Source organism: Ascaphus truei, chromosome 3 (genome assembly GCF_040206685.1).
Source record: "Ascaphus truei isolate aAscTru1 chromosome 3, aAscTru1.hap1, whole genome shotgun sequence".
Taxonomy (NCBI): Eukaryota; Metazoa; Chordata; class Amphibia; order Anura; family Ascaphidae; genus Ascaphus; species Ascaphus truei.
In genome coordinates, this window is record NC_134485.1 from 230,755,461 (window position 1) to 230,774,528 (window position 19,068).

General features: G+C 46.6%; 1 protein-coding gene across 17 annotated transcripts in view; it reads left to right on the forward strand.

The window, feature by feature from the left end:
- The window catches only part of DMD (dystrophin), a 2,761,517-nt gene that overhangs the window by 2,142,194 nt on the left and 600,255 nt on the right, over positions 1-19,068 (forward strand). For all 17 annotated transcript variants that reach the window (XM_075590265.1, XM_075590266.1, XM_075590270.1 and 14 more), the window contains one exon: positions 5,934-6,145. In XM_075590265.1, coding sequence (XP_075446380.1) covers positions 5,934-6,145 — 212 coding nt within the window. The remainder of the gene's footprint in view (positions 1-5,933; positions 6,146-19,068) is intronic.

The following is a 19,068-nucleotide window of genomic DNA, read 5'->3' on the forward strand; positions in this document are numbered from 1 at the left end:
ATACTAAAGCCATACATATGGTCTCTAAACATGAAATATCTTAGGACAATAAATCACATACAACAAAAAACAATCAATGTAAAAGTGAACAAAGAAAGTGCTGACAGCCCAAGGGGATTTAGATAAAAACCGCCATAGAGGACTGTAATACCGCTGACAGGGGGAGACGAACACTTACACTAAGGCAAAGGTGGGGGTCCACGGATGACCGCACAGGATCCGGATCGCGGCACCAGGGAAGATGGAACAGCCACCACTAGAGCCTCAGGCAGGTTCCGTCTCAGCCTCTCAGCAAACACGCACAGGATGACCTGTCGTGACCTCTACGCGTTTCGCACCACGAGACCTCCTGACGAAGCACGTGGTGCGAAACGCGTAGAGGTCACGACAGGTCATCCTGTGCGTGTTTGCTGAGAGGCTGAGACGGAACCTGCCTGAGGCTCTAGTGGTGGCTGTTCCATCTTCCCTGGTGCCGCGATCCGGATCCTGTGCGGTCATCCGTGGACCCCCACCTTTGCCTTAGTGTAAGTGTTCGTCTCCCCCTGTCAGCGGTATTACAGTCCTCTATGGCGGTTTTTATCTAAATCCCCTTGGGCTGTCAGCACTTTCTTTGTTCACTTTTACATTGATTGTTTTTTGTTGTATGTGATTTATTGTCCTAAGATATTTCATGTTTAGAGACCATATGTATGGCTTTAGTATCTGGGTATTTTACCTTTTGAGCTGAGGAGGGGTTGGATCCTCTCAGCTATTTATGTGTTTATTTTAATAAATTACTGATATTAATTCTATCTCTTGTGCGCTTTTGTGCATTTCTTTTTGTCTGTTTCTCAGGGTGCCCTCCCCCTTTTAGGGGGGATCACCTCTGAAGTGGGAGCCTCTGGGGAGACGCTCCATGCACGTGCAGCACAGGGATTTTTCCTATTACCACCTTTGCAGCACGAGCGCTGAATATCCTATACCTGCCCCCAATGATGTACCATGCGTCTTTCCAGAAGCATTATCAAAGGTAATAAAATCCATTAAGATTGGGATTTTTCCTGAAGAAGGAATTACATCTGAAATCTTTAAAGAAGCTCAGAAAGATGTAGAGAGAATCCTTGAGACACTCTTTACTCGAGAACTACAGACCAAACACTCTACTCCCAATCACTTACAGATGCAATCTCCGGTTGAAATCTGCTCACCAGGGACACTCTTTGTGCTGTCCCCTGGCTGGTGATTTTGTGCCCCCCCTGCCTGCGGCACATGGTCACCTGCTAATGCTTGACAAAGGCCGGGTAAGGCACGCGGCATTGGTGGGTTTCCACACATGAGCCGCATGGAGGGTCAGACAGAACCGGAGAGCGCATCTGTACCAGATTTTTATGAAGATACTCACTAATTTGGTGCAACAGACCCTGGACTTTGCCCAGCATAGAGAACACGCAGGATTTTGCAGTTGCTAGAACACAGTGGACTACATTTTATTTGTTCAGGAAGTGATTTCCCGAAGTAATGAATATGATCTTCAACTCAGTTTAGGATTTGCAGATTACAAAAAAGAATCTGAGTGTATCTACACTTCAGCTGTTTTAAAGGCTTTAAAAAGACAAAATGGTGAAGCATACAGAACATTGATATTATAAGGAATATTTATGAGAATGCCAAATCAACCATTATTTTACATGAAGATACAAGCCAAATAAAAATCAGCAAGCGAGTGCGAAAAGAAAACACCATATCACCAAAGCTTTTAACTGCCCTCCTGAAGAAGGCATTGAAGTGGGAAGAAAAAGGAATCAAAATCAATTGTGAAGTGGGTACTTGGCCCTTCATTCACCCCCTCTGTCCCCAATAAACATTACAATATGTACTAAGCACCAATATACAACCCATCCCCTTTGCCCCACATAAAACCATAATTTAATTTTTTATACACAGGATTGATACCAGAGGCCATCGGGTGTCTCCAGGAGGTCCCTGCAGGTATCTGGGACTCCCAGGGTGTTCCCCACGGTTGTCTGTGGACCCTCAAGTGGTTCCCACGGGAGTCTGGGGGCCCTTGGGTGGTTTCCACACGTGTCTGGAAGCCCTCGGGTGGTTCCCACACGTGTCTGGGGCCCTCGGGAGGTTCCTACAGGTGTCTGGGAGCCCTTGGGTGGTTCCCACAGGTGTCTAGTGGCCCTCGGTAGTCCCTGTGGGAGTCCGGGGGTCCTCAGGTGGTCCCCATGGGTGTCTGGGGGTGATCAGGTTATCTCCGTAGGTGTCCGGGGGTCATCAGGTTGTCCCCGTGGGTGTCCGGGGGTCCTCGGGTGGTCCCCATGGGTCCCCGCTGGCCTGCGGTACCAATCCTGTCTCAAAAAATAATATTTTGCATACATTGCAATAAATACCCCCCCCCCCCCACAACATATACAGTACAGTAATGGACAAAATAACTATTATCCAGATCTGGATATTTGCTCAACTGATACCTGAAGAGCTGTGAGCTCAATATTAATGACAGGTGTACAGACATACGTAATTTACAGACTGTACTGGGCTTGGGCTCTCTTTTTTCAGGGGGAATAAAATGGAACGCAGTTCTTGTACCCTTTTCATAGACCACGTGGTAAATTTTATAGCATTATTGTGATGATGTAAACATTTTTAATATGTTTTAAAAAACAATTATAACGTTATTTTTGTAAATAATAATTATTACAGATAGATTCGAAATTATTTTTAAATGTGAATAAATGTGTATACAGTATTATTGCAGATGTCCAAGAATAATTTCCCCCTGGTCCCATCCTCACGGCAGAGTTCCCTCACCTATGTTTTTTCTAGAAAAAAATTACTGCCTCTAATACATTTATATATAAAAAATCAAAAATGAAAGACGATACCGTTCTGTGGCTAACGAAATGCTTTTATTTGTGCGAGCTTTCGAGATACACTGATCTCTTCTTTCAGCGGTGTTGCAATGGATAAAGCAGGAAAGGGTTTTACTTAAAAACAGTGCATCCTGGAATGTATCTGTGACTGAAGCCGATCCCTCCCCTCTGTGCAGTATGCGATTTATGACTTAAGGTGTTAAATGCTCCCTGAATGTTAGTGATGTAAGAGTGTATGTGTGTGTGTATGTGTGTGAATATAAATTTATAAAGTGTCCACAGTGTATACAGCGCTTTACAAAAGGTGTGTGTGGGAGTGTATACCAATGTTGTGGGTAGGTGTTGAAATGTAAGAGGGTTTTGCATTACTATTAATTTGTGTAGATAATATGTGGTCCCTATTGGTATATAGGGATAGAATTACATTGTACATATGTATGTGTAAGAGACAGCTGTGTGTGCATTCATATAGCGCAGTATGTATAGACATGGCCTTTAGCGCTCATGGGAAGAGAGTTCTCTTGTTTCAGAGTAGTGACTCATGAAGCTGCGGTCTCGGTTTAGGCCACCGCTAAGTGTCCCGATATATATATATATATATATATATATATATACACACAGCTGAACCCCGTTATAACGCGGTCCTCGGGGGCCACCCGCTCAGACCGCGTTATAACCGGGGTCGCGCTAATTTTAAAAAAAATGGCTGACGTGCGCCCGATCGGAATGAGGGAGGAGGCAGGAGTGAAGTGCTGGCAGCCCCAGCACGTTCTCCCAGAAGCCCCAGCACTTAACCCAGCCAGCACATTCCCCCAGAAGCCAGCCCCAGCACTTCCCCCAGCCAGCACGTTCCCCCAGAAGCCAGCCCCAGCACTTCCCCCCAGCCAGCACGTTCCCCCACAAGCCTGCCTCAGCACTAACCACAGCCAGCACATTCCCCCAGAAGCCAGCCCCAGCACTTCCCCCCAGCCAGCACGTTCCCCCAGAAGCCAGCCCCAGCACTTCCCCCCAGCCAGCACGTTCCCCCAGAAGCCAGCCCCAGCACTTCCCCCCAGCCAGCATGTTCCCCCGGAAGCCAGCCCCAGCACTTACCCCAGCCAGCATGTTCCCCCGGAAGCCAGCCCCAGCACTTACCCCAGCCAGCATGTTCCCCCAGAAGCCAGCCCCAGCACTTACCCCAGCCAGCACATTCCCCCAGAAGCCCCAGCACTTCCCCCAGCCAGCACATTCCCCCAGAAGCCCCAGCACTCCCCCAGCCAGCATGTTCCCCACAAGCCAACCTCAGCACTTACCCCAGCCAGCACATTCCCCCACAAGCCAGCCCCAGCACTAACCACAGCCAGCACGTTCCCCCAGAAGCCAGCCCCAGCACTAACCACAGCCAGCACATTCCCCCAGAAGCCAGCCCCAGCACTTAACCCAGACAGCACATTCCCCCAGAAGCCAGCCCCAGCACTTAACCCAGACAGCACATTCCCCCAGAAGCCAGCCCCAGCACTTAACCCAGACAGCACATTCCCCCAGAAGCCAGCCCCAGCACTTCCCCCAGAAGCCAGCCCCAGCACTTCCCCCAGCCAGCAGGAGTGAGGCGTCGGAAGCCTCAACATGTTCCCCGGCAGCCCAAGCACCACCAGAGGTAGGGAGGGGTGTGTGTACAGTGTGTGTGTGTTAGTGTGTGTGTGTGTACAGTGTGTGTATACAGTGTGTGTGTGTGTGTGTGTGCGTGTGCGTGCGTGTGCGTGCGTGTGCGTGCGCGTGCGTGTGTGTGTGTGTGTGTGTGTGTGTGTGTGTGTGTGTGTGTACAGTGTGTGTGTACAGTGTGTGTGTACAGTGTGAGTGTGTACAGTGTGTGTGTACAGTGTGTGTAAAGTTTGTTAAAAAAAACATTTAATATTCGGGGTCCACGCTCATACCGCGTTATACCAGATTGCGCTATAACGGGGTTGTGCTTTTTATATATATGTATATATACTTGTGTATGAATATATACACACACATTTTTGTTGTTCAGAATTCTTTAAAGCACGATACATAAACTGTGTGAATCAAATGGATAATATATGTGTTTAATTAGAAGTCCTCTAATAATAAATTAAAATGTATAAATGAATATAAAACTTTTGGGTGAAAGAAAGTTATGAATAATTCACATGTAGAATATTTATAGTTTCACAGCACTAATTGAAACATTTATTCAGTATGAACATTTCATTTGAATATAAATAAAATGATGTCCTTTATATCTTTATGTCAAATGGTGTTACCATAAAATTATAACTAGAAAGCACACAAATGAATTATTGTTGAAACTTTCAATTTCTCAATTAACATAAAGCTGGAATTTATACTGGTACAGTATCTAGCTTTGTCATAAATGCTTAAGGCAAGTGAGTGTTCTTACAAGATTAGTCTTCCTAAAATGAAATTAACATTATTTCTTGGGTGCACAATACCAAACAGACATTGCAGGAATGTTTACAGTGTTGTATGATTACTAACTAATAAGTAATCACTGTATTCTCATAATTCTGCAGAACAAAGAACAAGGTATTTTTAACCATTGACATAACTGCCAAATCATAATAATTAATAATAATAATAATACACTCATGTTGTAATGGTGATGGTGAAACAACTCGCTTAACAAAGTTCTCACATTTGGAGAATAACATATTTACTGTTTTCATAACTTGCATTTGGAATTGTTTCAGAATTAAGAGATTTGGGCCCATAGTTACTAAGAAGTGATCTGCCACTTGACACCTTCTAGTGCAATAAGAAACCCTGCTGCCCACTGCCTCCTATGGGCTGTAAAGTATCTTCCAGCAGCTGAAGATGCTTAGCAAACAGGCTTTTTTTTGTTTATCAGTTAAAAAAAATGTATTTACATTTTTTGTTGATGTGAAATATCTGTTTTTCGGTTATGTCCTGGGTTTTGATGAAAAAAAAATAATGTATTTACAGTATTCTTCAGATATGGTTTCCAATGCTTTACCAGATTAATTTGCATAATGTTCAATATTATTGTATGCAATATATTTGTGGTTTATGGTTCCGTGCATTTTTGTGTTTTAGTTGACAAAATACAAAGTCAGTGGGAGGAGGTGCAGTGTCATCTTCAGAACCGAAGACAGCAGCTGCAAGAAATGCTGAAGGACTCCAGCCAGTGGCTAGAAGCACGACATGAAGCGGAGCAAGTTTTAGAGAAAGCAAAAGGCAGGATTGAGTCATGGAGGGAGATTTCTTATACAGTGGAAGCACTGAAGCAGCAGAATGCGGACCTTAAGGTCAGTTTTACCAATAACATTGTTGGGTTATATACAGTAGCTATAATCAGGAAAAATACGTGAACAATTTATTTTGATGTCACAAAACACATTTCAAATCAACTATGGTAATGAGTTTGATAATATGGGTACTAGTTACATTCTTTTTCTTTTTTTTACTTTGAAAGAATTTACCCAATTTTTCTGAAAATGGAAGTAAGTACACAGAACTGTATATTGCCAAGACTAGAGATGGGCGAATCCACCTAAATCCGTTTCCCGGATTTTCGCTGATGTTACCCCCCAAAATCTGTTTAGTGGTGTAAAACCCGCAAATGGATTTGGGCAGTTTCAATCTGCACGGATTCACCAAAATTCTGCCATTGGATACAACCCGTGGATGGATTTGGAGAATCCAATTCGCGGATTCAGCAATCTGTTGGTGGATTCTTAACACTCCGCCAATGGATTGCTGAATCGGCGGATTGAAGTCTACAAATCCATCCACGAGTTGCGGAATCCGGAGTATATAGGCAAAATAATAACTTAAAATCTGCAAAACCTCAATGGTCCCTTTTTGAGATTGATCCGCTGAAATCTGCTGACCAAAGGAACCGGTCGATCCGCTGCAGACCCAAATTCTTAACCGAAATTTGCCCATCTCTAGCAAAGACTAAGAATACAAATATATATAGCTTATTTAACGCATTTTATGTGAACGGTGTAATTTATGCCAAATAGTAAAGGGCTAGGCTGACCAGGAACATTCTTTATTCAACCCCCTGCCGCTTTCTCTGCCACTCAATGAGTGTTAGTAAAGGAAGGGAAAAAGACATGATACAGGTACATGGTGTAGTAATAGAACAGTGTTCCCTTGTGGGTCTACAGTTCTAGTTCCTGTTTAGTTATTACTTCTTCAAGCAATCTTTAAGTTTAGTTAAATGTCCTAGTGTAATGGGCTGAAGCAAACATGGAAGAAAGGGAAGCTGTCTCACCTTGATCCAAGCACAGAGCTCGCAGGACACAGATAACACTGCGATAAGAAGGATCTCAGTCTTTGAGAGTTCAAGGCACCCAAGGGAGCCACAGAGGTAGGCTCATGTTCTGGTGCAGCATCAGCGGTTACAGAGTGGATTGACACAAAATGTAACCAGGTAAATCTGACGATTGACCCACCAGGCGCTCAGAAATAAGGCAATGCTGCACAGTGGTGTAACTGGAACTTAGGCTATGGTAGACCCCAGGCATAGAGACAATAAATTGTGTGAACAATCTTTTCCAGCAACAGGCTCCCTTAGAGCACCATGTAGTTGGGATAAAAAGATTTACTTATCTGATTCAGGGGTACTGGTTCCATGCCCGTAATGTCCTCCTGTGATGTAGATTTTCCTGTAGATGGACCTTTTACTGGAGCTGTATGGATGTGGGGGTATAGCACGACCACCCCACTTCTTAGCTTCACGATGAATCTTCACCGCCAACCCTGCATCCGCTTACGCAGTGGGCGGTCACCTGACCGGCGGCCCTTGAGAGATATCCGGGTCCTGGTCGCAGGAGAGAGAGATGCGCAGCTCGGCGTGCAGGCGGTAGAAAGCAGCAATAAGCAAATCCTCCCGGGGGGGGTTAAAACGCCGCACAGCCGCAATAATGGAGAAGGCTGATAGGTGACTCAAAAAATAGCTTTATTCACACAGAATGTGCAAGCGGATCCTCTTGACGCGTTTCAGCCCGTGGGGCCTTTGTCAAAAGAGTTTATTGCGGCTGTGCGGCATTTTAACCCCCCCCCCCCGGGAGGATTTGCTTATGGATTGACACAAAGACCTTTGAAAATACAGTGCAGCCTGAAATTTAGAGAGAGAGAGAGCAAAATGACCACATTGTAGGTAGCGAAACACTCCACTTTTGGAAGTTCTGATTCCCTACAGAGAGTCTCATAGGATTTAAGTGGTAAAGAGTAGAGTTGTGCCAACTTTCGCAAGAGGTTGCTAATTTGCTTATTTCCCTAAAATCGCTAGATTATCTTGTACAATTATCTAAAATTGTAAGATTCGCTTAATGCTGAGTCTTTGAATAGGACACCAGGTTTTGCTCACTGTCTTGTGATATTTTGCTGAAAGCTTACAAATTTGGCGACATTATTAGCCCTTCAAGTCTAGGCGAAATGTTTAGCAGGGAATCAAATTTGGGTTAAAAAAAAGTCTTGAAAATGTAGGGTTGTCAAGGTGAGACTCCTGTGGCGGGTAGGACCTCAGTGGCCGGAACAGCGGGGAGCAGACAAGGATAGTTGGGGTCACGGGCTGAGGTCAATGGCAGGTGGCTAGCAGGAACGTTGGGTCACATGCAAAAGTCCGAGACCGGCAGCGAGAGGCGTAGTCGGGGTCACATGCAAAAGTCCAGGGGCAGGCAGCGAGAGGTATAGTCGAAAGGGCAAGCAGGGGTCTGGCAACAGGAAGGCAGGAACAAACAGGGGAGCAGGGACTGAGGCCGGGGAGCTGGGACTGAAGCTGGGGAGCAGGGACTGAGGCCGGGGAGCAGGGACTGAGGCCGGGGAGCAGGGACTGAGGCCGGGGAGCAGGGACTGAGGCCGGGGAGCAGGGACTGAGGCCGGGGAGCAGGGACTGAGGCCGGGGAGCAGGGACTGAGGCCGGGGAGCAGGGACTGAGGCCGGGGAGCAGGGACTGAGGCCGGGGAGCAGGGACTGAGGCCGGGGAGCAGGGACTGAGGCCGGGGAGCAGGGACTGAGGCCGGGAAGCATGGACTGAGGCCGGGGAGCAGGGACTGAGGCCGGGGAGCAGGGACTGAGGCCGGGGAGCAGGGACTGAGGCCGGGGAGCAGGGACTGAGGCCGGGGAGCAGGGACTGAGGCCGGTGGAGCAGGGACTGGGACTGGGGAGCAGGGAACAAACAAGGACAAGCCAGATAACCAGCAAGGGCCTTTAATTGCAAGAACAAGTACAGGGACACAACACAAAGCAAAGGCAGACAAAGGCAGACAAACCCCAGAGCAGACAGAAAGCAGCAGCACACCTAGTGAACAAAGAAAGGTACTATGGCTGGAAGCAGGATGTCTAGGAGACCCTGACAATGGTATGCATTTTGGAAAAATGTTGCATATCTTAAGTATAGAGACTCCAGGTGACATTAAAAGCCACAATAACATGCATAAGGCTGTAGTGGTCAAGATAACCGATTTAAATTCAACTAAGCTTTTGAGTTCTTGCCATGAAACCAATTGCCCAAGCAGTTTTGTGGTAGGTTAAGATACAAGATACAAGATAAATCCAAATCACCCAACATGAGAAGGTTGACAGAGAATGATTTTTCTGACGTTGGACTTTTTGCCTTGGCAGATACAACTAGTGATACTACACTGTAGATCTTGGAAATCCTTAACACAAATAAGGATTGGGAGACTGTGAAATAGATAAAGCAATCTCTGGAGTACAGTAAATGGAGAAAAGTCTGCCTACCCAGGAAATGTGGCATCTGAACCACACCTGAAGGTCACCCTTGAGTGTTTTTATTAAGGAAAGGAAGTTGGCCTCAAATTAATTAATTTTGGAAAATTCATAGGTCTGTAATTCTTTCACTTTAAATAAAAATATAATGATATAAATTTTACTGCTTCCTTTGGAATATTTATATTAAGAGCTTGAGACTTGGGTAATTAAATTAAATAACTAAATGGATGAAATAGTTAGCAATACATAATTGGCACAAAGTACAACATTGTAAACCCAGACCCCAATGTGTATAACAAATATTGGAGTTATTTCTAATATGGGCAGCCAATGGGTTTTATTACTAGGGTAAAAATGAGGCACCCTTGACACTTGCCATTTTTTATGGTTATGGAGGGGAATGACAAACCCAGGCAATTAACTTTAGCTGATGGCTGAATTTAAGAGAGATGGGAGAGGAATTTGCACCCTAACCCCTAAACATATACTGCAGTTTCAGTACACACAGGCAAATGCCTTCTCAGTGTCCAGAGCTAACAACATGGCTAGTATTTGGGATTTTTTGACAGTGTAGATTAGATTGATTGCTCACCTCATGTAGTCCGAGGCCTGCCTTCCTAAAACCAACCAACTAACTAAAACCAACCTGATCAGGGTAAATCAAATTTGTGAAACATCTTTTTATGTCAAGTAAGAAATATTTTTGAGAAAATCTTTAAGTCGGAATTGACAATGGTAATTGGTCTACAATTCACATTTCATTTTAAAGCTGCAGTTCAAGCAACATCCTACATGTGTGTGTGTTTTTTTTTAAAATAAATCAGTTATGTACTATGAGAAAATACTTGTAGCAATGTTTTAAACCAATTTTTAGACATTTTTAATGTATTCTAATGTAGCAAACATTTTTGTTTCTATTGAAACCATTTACAAAGTTACACCTCCTTCCCCTTCTGAGACAAGCTCTGGCTCTTGAGCCCTGCCCTCCCTCTAGCAGTGCACCAATTGTATCTACTAACTGCCTGGTCACATGATCTTCCACACAGAACTTTGCATCATGGGTACCGTATTGCAGCAATAACTGAATTAAATAACCCCGTGCCAAGTGATCGATTACAGGAGAAAGGATTGATCTGCATCTTAGCTAATCACTTGTCAGTGTGCAGATTATATTGATGCACATATTGAATGGGGAAAAAAATTAAAACTGCAGCTTGAACTGTAGCTTAATGTAAAAATAAGACACCACTGCGTCTCTTATTTTGGCGGTTTCTGCTGTGCTTGTTCTTTTGTATGCATGTTTATTCCATGTGGGTAGTTCACAAACTGAGCTCCTGCCGTGCTGGCACACGCAAATTCATTTTTTTATTACGACCCTTAAGTACCTTAACTTGCTCTCTAAAAACTTCCTAAGTGAATACTAATTACAGAAAATTAAAAATAACCATAAGCAGTAGGATGACTCCATGTCACCAATTATTTCAGCCTTTTAAGCGAGCAAATGTAAGAAATGAGACAGTGTCTTGCAAAATGTCATGTTGAAATGAAGGTGTTCTAACAAAACTTCCCAAAAGTGATACTACTGTAGACTGAAGAGAAACGAGCCTCGGAAGTTAAACAAAAGAGAAGTGTGGTATTTGTTATACTGTAGCCTGTGGATTCATTACTTTGAGTCATGTAAGATGTGAAATAATGGTAGCATAATAGGCAAGCCAATAAAGCGTTCAGCAGAGCACTTTGTTCGTCATTTCTTAGAAGAGGATATTGTTGCAAATGCCTGCCCTTTTATATTGTAAGAAACATTGAATAATAGTCAGCTTAGACTAAGTAGACTCATAGATTTCTTTTTGCTAAAAATGGGCCTTTGTTTTCTACCTTGTAGGTTCGATTTTCACTAGTGGTGACAAGGATTGAAAAGTTGAGGATTAAATCAAACAATATAGTCTGTCTTTGTATTTTCATGTTTTTAATGGAAAAGTTGAAAAGTTACTTGTAGACATTTCATCTTACAATGTTTTGACCAACAAATCATAAAAAGTTTTAAAAGCTTTCATTGGGCAAGTAATTTTATGTACCACTGTCTCAGCCACTGAAATTAAATTATGTAGCCGGACTCCCCTCGCCCGCATATTATTGTTGTCGGGTGGGAAGGTTGCAGCAGGACAGGGAACGCTCCGGTATATCGGAGGTTCCGCGTATTAGGGCGCCACCATATTGGGAGTTGGCACAGGCGCAGGACAGGTGGAGCAGGAGGTTGCGCATGCGTGGGCATAGCTGCCAAAGCCCGCGAAGGAGGAGAGCTCCCATAGGGTGGGGCATAGGGAACTACGAGTCCCAGCAACCAAGAAACCAATGAGTTGCCCATGTCCAGTCTCCAACTGCAGCTTCTCCTGACGAATCTGGATCCCCCTCCTACAGCCTCGGAGGACTATGGGCTGTTGTTCTGCGGGCGAGCAGGTCTGACCAGAATCTTGCCCGGGGAGATACAGAGGATGCCCACCTGGTGCGCCTACGCTGAACGGGTAGAAGCGGAGCAGCTCTTTTCCCTAGAAAGCACGCCAGAAGAAGACGTCAGAAGAGGATACCGGCTCGTACCTGAATTCCGGGATTGGCCAACCGCCATTCCTCGCCGCATCTATGTGATGGTCCAGAATCTATCCCCATTTCCCATGGCCATCGACGTGGGACAGAGAATAGGGAGAATTTATCCCGTCAGCTCAGTGGACGAGGCAGTGCAAGTCAATGCTACCCGAGTGGAACGCACCGGCGCGAAGCTGGACTTCGACTTCGGCTCGTCTGGGTTACCAGAGAACTGGAAGGAGAGACTGCGAGTTCAGTTGGAAGAGAGGTGAGATGTATTCTCTACCGGAGAGATGGATGTGGAGTGCAGCCGCAGTGCCCAACACACTATTCGGATGAGTGATACGAAGCCATTTAGGGAACGTTCCCGCCGGCTCGCTCCTAGAGACGTAGATGATGTACGGATCGTCCTCCAAGAGATGGAAGAACCCGGGATCGTCACGGAGTCACGAAGCCCTTACGCCTCACCCATAGTGGGGGTGAGAAAGAAGAATGGGACAGTGAGGCTATGTGTAGATTACAGGACACTGAACAATCGGACGGTGCCGGACCAGTATAATCTTCCCCGCATAGAGGAAATCCTGAATGCCCTCCATGGAAGTAAATAGTTCAGTGTGTTGGATCTCCAGTCTGGCTACTACCAGGTACCCATGAGCCCAGAGGATCAAGAGAAAACGGCATTCATTTGTCCACTGGGGTTCTACCAATTCACTCTCATGCCCCAAGGTATATGTGGGGCTCCCGCCACCTTCCAACGGCTAATGGAGAAGACCTTAGGTGACTTGAACCCCCGAGAATGCCTAGTGTATTTGGACGACATCATAGTCTTCGGACAAACACTAGAGGAACACGAAACCCGGCTCCTGAAGGTGCTTGACCGATTATCTCAAGAGGGACTCAAGCTCTCTCTGGATAAATGCCGATTCTGTAGGACGTCTGTGACCTACGTGGGACACATAGTGTCCGCGGATAGGATTGCCACTGATCCCGCTAAAATAGAAGCCGTCGTAAACTGGCCCCGACCAGACAATGTGGTGGAGCTGCGCTCGTTCCTGGGGTTCTGCGGGTATTACCACAGGTTTGTGGAGGGATATTCCCGTCGGGCCAAAGCCCTCAACAGCCTCCTCAAAATATATCCCGAAGACACAGGCCGGAAGGCCACCCCTGCCCGACAACCCTTCGGGGACAAATGGACTGCAGAGTGCAAGCAAGCCTTTGTGGACTTGAAGCAGAGTTTGACAGCGGCCCCAGTGTTGGCCTATGCCGACCCTGAACAACCATATATACTATACGTGGATGCTAGCCTAGGCGGATTAGGGGCGGTGTTACATCAAAAGTATCCAGAGGGGTTACAACCCGTGGCCTACATCAGTTGCAGCCTGACGGCCAGTGAGCAAAATTACCCGGTGCACAAACTCGAGTTCCTGGCCCTGAAATGGGCCATAGTGGACAAACTTCATGATTATCTATACAGAGTTTCGTTCGAGGTGCGTACAGACAACAATCCGCTCACCTATATCATGACTTCAGCCAAACTCGACCCGGCCGGACACCGCTGGCTACCAGCCCTCTTCAACTACAATTTCACATTGAAATATAAACCGGGTCCCTTGAACATTGGGGCAGACGCTCTGTCTCGACGACCGGGGCTGGCCGCAACCCCCGATGACGACCAATGGGAAGAAATCCCGGAACCCGGGATGAGGGCCCTGTATTGCACCGCAGCCATAGTCAATGATCAAGTGGCCTTCTCTGAGTTAAGAGTGGCCGACTCCCTAAGGTGCGCGTCCAAAGCCATCCCGGAAGCATATAGGGACCCCAGTGGTATGCACGTTACCCCTGACAAGATGATAGCCTGGAAGGATATGGTGCGCTATCAGGAACGCGACCCGGTAGCGGGAGCCATCCGCTATGCTATCCGAAAAAAACGCCCCGATCTCCTCAAACATGCCCCTGGCGACGTGGGAGGCATACTGATGCGGGAAGCCGATAAATTCGAAATACAGGACAATTTATTATACCGAGTTGTAGAGTACCATAACCACCCGAATAGGAGACAGCTAGTACTATCTAAAATGTTACAATATCTGATGCTGCGGTCTCTACACGATGAACATGGCCACCTGGGTGTCGACAAGACTTTTGGATTGGTGAGGGATCGGTTCTTCTGGCCAAAGATGAGAGAAGCAGTAGAGTATCACTGCCGGCGGTGTGTTCGGTGCATCCAACGGAAGACATTGCCCACCAGGGCCGCCCCAATGGGCCACTTGAAAAGCACCGGGCCCATGGACCTAGTATTCATGGACTTCCTATGTATTGAACCAGATAGCCGAGGCATCGGCAATGTGCTGGTCATCACTGACCATTACACGAGATATGCCCAGGCCTTCCCGACGAAAGACCATTAAGCCATCACGGTTGCCAAGGTGCTCTGGGAAAAATACTTCATACATTATGGGCTCCCTCAACGACTACATTCTGATCAGGGCCGAGACTTTGAAAGCAAATTGATAAGAGAACTACTAAAAATCTTACACATTACTTAGTCCCGAACCACTCCCTACCATCCGGAAGGGGATGCATTGCCCGAACGATTCAATCGCACGTTACTGGATATGCTGGGCACGTTGACGGGAGTGAAAAAGGCTGAGTGGAGCCGCCATGTGGAAACATTAGTGTACGCTTACAATTGCACTAGACCACGATTCCACCGGATTTTCTCCATACTTTCTGATGTTTGGTAGAGAGGCTCGACTGCCCGTGGACATATATCTGAGAGTCTCCACTGATGGAGTTCATAATGCCACTCACTTCAAATATGTGCAGAGGCTACAAGAGAACCTGCAACGGGCCTATCTGCAGGCAGAAAAATCTACAGAGAAACTGAACGCAGGGAACAAAAGGCGTTATGATCACAAGGTGAAACATAGAGACATTCAGCCGGGAGATGCAGTACTCCTTCGCAATCTGGGAGTACCTGGGAAACATAAGTTGGCTGACCGGTGGAGAGAGGGAGTGTATGAGGTAGCCTCACAAATGCCTGGTCTTCCGGTTTATCGTATTAAGGACTCGGAGGGTCGGGTGAAGGTATGGCACCGAAATCATTTACTTCCTATCCCACAAGTAGAGGAGGGGGAAGTGGAATGGCCTGCATCCTCATTGGATAGTGAAATGACACAGGGTGAGAACGGTCCTGAGACTGGCAACACAGTTCTTCATGAAGACCCCCAAGAGGGAACCTCTCAAAGGGGCCCTCAACAGCGAGCATCTCCCGGTGGAGCTACGGGTAAAGGGCTCGGGGAGCACACGCCCAATGGGGTGGCTCCGGAAAATTCTACATTGGACCCGCAGAGTCCATGTTTTGTACCGTGTAATGATCATATAGAGACTGTAATCCCCACGAGGGAAGAGGCTGAACCTCAAGACCAAGATAGTCATTCTCCTGAGGGAGTGACTGAAGAGCAGTTAAGGCAAAGTCAAAGAAGTGGGCAACCTCCAATGAGGATGACCTATGATCAGTTCGGGGCACCCCACTATGAGGCTCAGCAGTGGGCTCGCAACCGAGTAAAGTCGGTAATCGTAATGTTCAGTGAGATGTACAATCTTATTTAGAGTGTGGAGGATGTCGTATGTTATGCATTTTTCATTATATAAACGTTGTACCAGTTCAAAGGTATCATCCAAGCGGGGACAATGGAATCCACAGGGGGGAGGATTTAGCCGGGCTCCCCTCGCCCGCATATTATTGTTGTCGGGTGGGAAGGTTGCTGCAGGGCAGGGAACGCTCCGGTATATTGGAGGTTCCGCGTATTAGGGCGCCGCCATGTTGGGAGTTGGCGCAGGACAGGTGGAGCAGGAGGTTGCGCATGCGCGGGCATAGCTGCCAAAGCCCACGAAGGAGGAGAGCTCCCATAGGGTGGGGCATAGGGAACTACGAGTCCCAGCAGCCCTGCGGAACCACGTGACGCACGAGGACCAATTGGGTGGTAGAAAGGCAGGAAGGAAGGAAGGTAGATATATGGGTCGGGGGACATGCACGTTGCTCAGAGCTAGCGGGAGGAGGAAGGAGACAGAGCTCCGGTGTAGGGAGGCATTCAGCCCCTACCTAGGCCTTATACCCCAGGCCCAGCTAGGCCCTGAGTCCCCGTAGTGTGGAGCAGAGATAGGGACTGGCCCTAGATAGGTTCCGGTTCCCTTACTGTGCCGTGAGTGATCGCTTGAAGAGACAGTGTATATCTAGCAGGAGGTCTGGGCTCAGACCCTGCTACTGTTGCTGCAGTTCGTCTGGGTGGGATCGCCCCGGACGCCTATTGCTGGAGCCACCTCGCATCTGATCCTTTGGGAAGATCCTTGTAGGCCCGGGTACTGGAGTGCCCGGCAGGTAACCAACAAGTGCACCAACTATATCACCATTTGTTCAGGACACAGTGGCTGCGCAGTCACCCATACATATTCGCTATCTCACTTGAGGGTGGGGGACATATTGGGTTGGGGAATTGGACACGGGATGGGATCACCCGGTGAAGGAGGGGAGTCAGCGTCCTGCGAGACGCATTATATAGTGTCTCCTCTAGGAAGGGACACCTGTTGGTATAGAGATACACATATATAAGCCTTTCAGACAAGTAAAGTCATTGGTTGTTTATATGCGGTGTGTGTGTGTATTGATATATAAGTGTCCTGCGAGGAACCACTCCCCCTATGGTGGGAGACATCGCAGGTGGAGGCGCTGCACCAAGTATCAGGTATTATCTATTATTACGCGTGCCCCAGGCTCTCCGTGGCGGAGGCTTAGGCCCTGTGAGCCTACAGGTTATACAGCATATGGTAGCGGTCTGTGTTCACTAGGAAACAGGGCTACAATTATAAGCACTTTGAAGACATTGAATAATTGGGCCTGTTAAATTCTATGTACAGTCCTGTGCACAGTTCCAATGCTATTTAAGAAAGAAAAAGCATGACACTGTACATTTCAGACACCTCATTGGAGTTAGGGAGAGAGATAAATTGCTTGCCAAAATATCATGGCACATTAGCCCACACGACATACTTTGTGTAATATATATATATATATATATATATATATATATATATATATATATATATATATATATATATATATATATATTTTTTTTTATATATATATATATATATATATACACATTTAAAAAGTCAATATCGGTAAAATCCAACACAGGTTTTCAGAAGCTCAATTTTAAACTGCAATGGAAATTATTTTTTTATGTTTTTGTTCCTTAAAGTTTACCACATAGATTTCTTTCAGATGATGATGCAAATTTGGGTTACTTCTATACTCACCTTCCCACTTTCCTTCTCTCCTACCCTCTTTCTCACCTGCTCTTCTTCCCTCCTTCTCTCCTTCCCACCTTCCCTCCTTAACTCCTCAGCTTCCCTCGTTCCTTCTCTCCTTCACCTTCTCACCTTCCCTCCTTCTCACGTTTCCACTTTCCATCCTCCTTCTCACCTTCTCTCCTTCATTCTCTCCTTTCCTCCTTCTCTCCTTTCCTCCTTCTCTCCTTCCAACGTTCTCTCCTTCCCTCCTCACTTTCCCTCTTTCCTTCCCTCCTTACATCCTCTGCTTCCCACCTCTCCTTTCCACCTTCCTTCTCTCCTTCCCACCTTCCTTCTCTCCTTCTCACCTTCCTTCTCTTCATGTCACCTCCTCCCCTTCCCAAATTCCTAATCTCCTTCTCACATTCTCTCCTTCTCACCTTCATTATTTCTTTCTCACCTTTTCCCCTACCCACCCTCCTTCTAACCTGCCCCCTTCCTTCTCTCCTTCTCACCTTCTTTCCTTCCCTCCTTCTCACCTTTTCTCCATCATTCCCTCCTTCCCACTCACCTTCTCAACTTCCCTCCTTCATTTTCTCCTTCCCTCCTTTCCTCCCTCTCTGCTTCCAACCTTCTCTCCTTACCACCTTCTTCCTTCTCACTTTCCCTCCTTCCTTCTCTCATTACCTCCTCTGCTTCCCACCTTCTCTCCTTTCCACCTTCTCTCCTTCCCACTTTCCCTACTTCTCCCCTTCCCACCTTTTTTCCTTCCTTCTCTTCTCACATTCTCTCCTTCCCACCTCATCTTCCCTCCTTCCTTCCCCCATTCCACCTTCTCTCCTTTCTACATTCTTTCATTCCCACCTTCCTTATCCTCTTGTTACCTCTCCTTCCCACCTTACTTATCTACTTCCCACCTTCCCTCCTCTCATTGCGATCTTTTCTCCTTCTCTACTTCCTTCTCTTCTCACATTCTTACCCACTTTCCAACTTTCCTTCTCTCCTTCCGACCGTCCATATCTCCTTCCCACCTTCCCAATTTCCTTCCCACTTTCTCTCCTTCTCATCTTCCCTCCTTCCTTCTGTCCTTCCTAACTTCTGTTCTTCCCACCTTCTCTCCTCCCTACCTTATCTCCTCACCATCCATCCTTCCTTCTCTGTTTATCACCTTCTCTGCTTCCCATCTTCCTAATCTTTTCCCCTTCTCCCCTTTCCATCTTACCTCCTTCCCACTATTTCTCACCTCTTTCCCACCTTCTTTCCTTCTCACCATCCCACCTTCCCTCCGTCTTTCTCTCCTCTCCTTATCTTCTCTCCTCCTCTACTTCCCACCTTCCTTATCTTCTTCTCAACTTCTCTCCTTTCCACCTTCCTTATTTCCTTCCCACCTTCCCTCCTTCCTACCTTCTTTTTCTCCTTCCCACCTTCCCTCCTTCCCTTCTTCCATCTCTCCTTACAACCTTCCTTCTTTCCTTCCCAACTTCTGTCCTTTCCAACTTCTGTCCTTATCACCTTCTCTCCTTCCCACATTTCCTCCTTCCTTCTCTCCTTTCCCCCTTCACTAATTATCACCTTCCCTCCTTTCTTCTCTCCTTTTTACCTTCTCACTTCC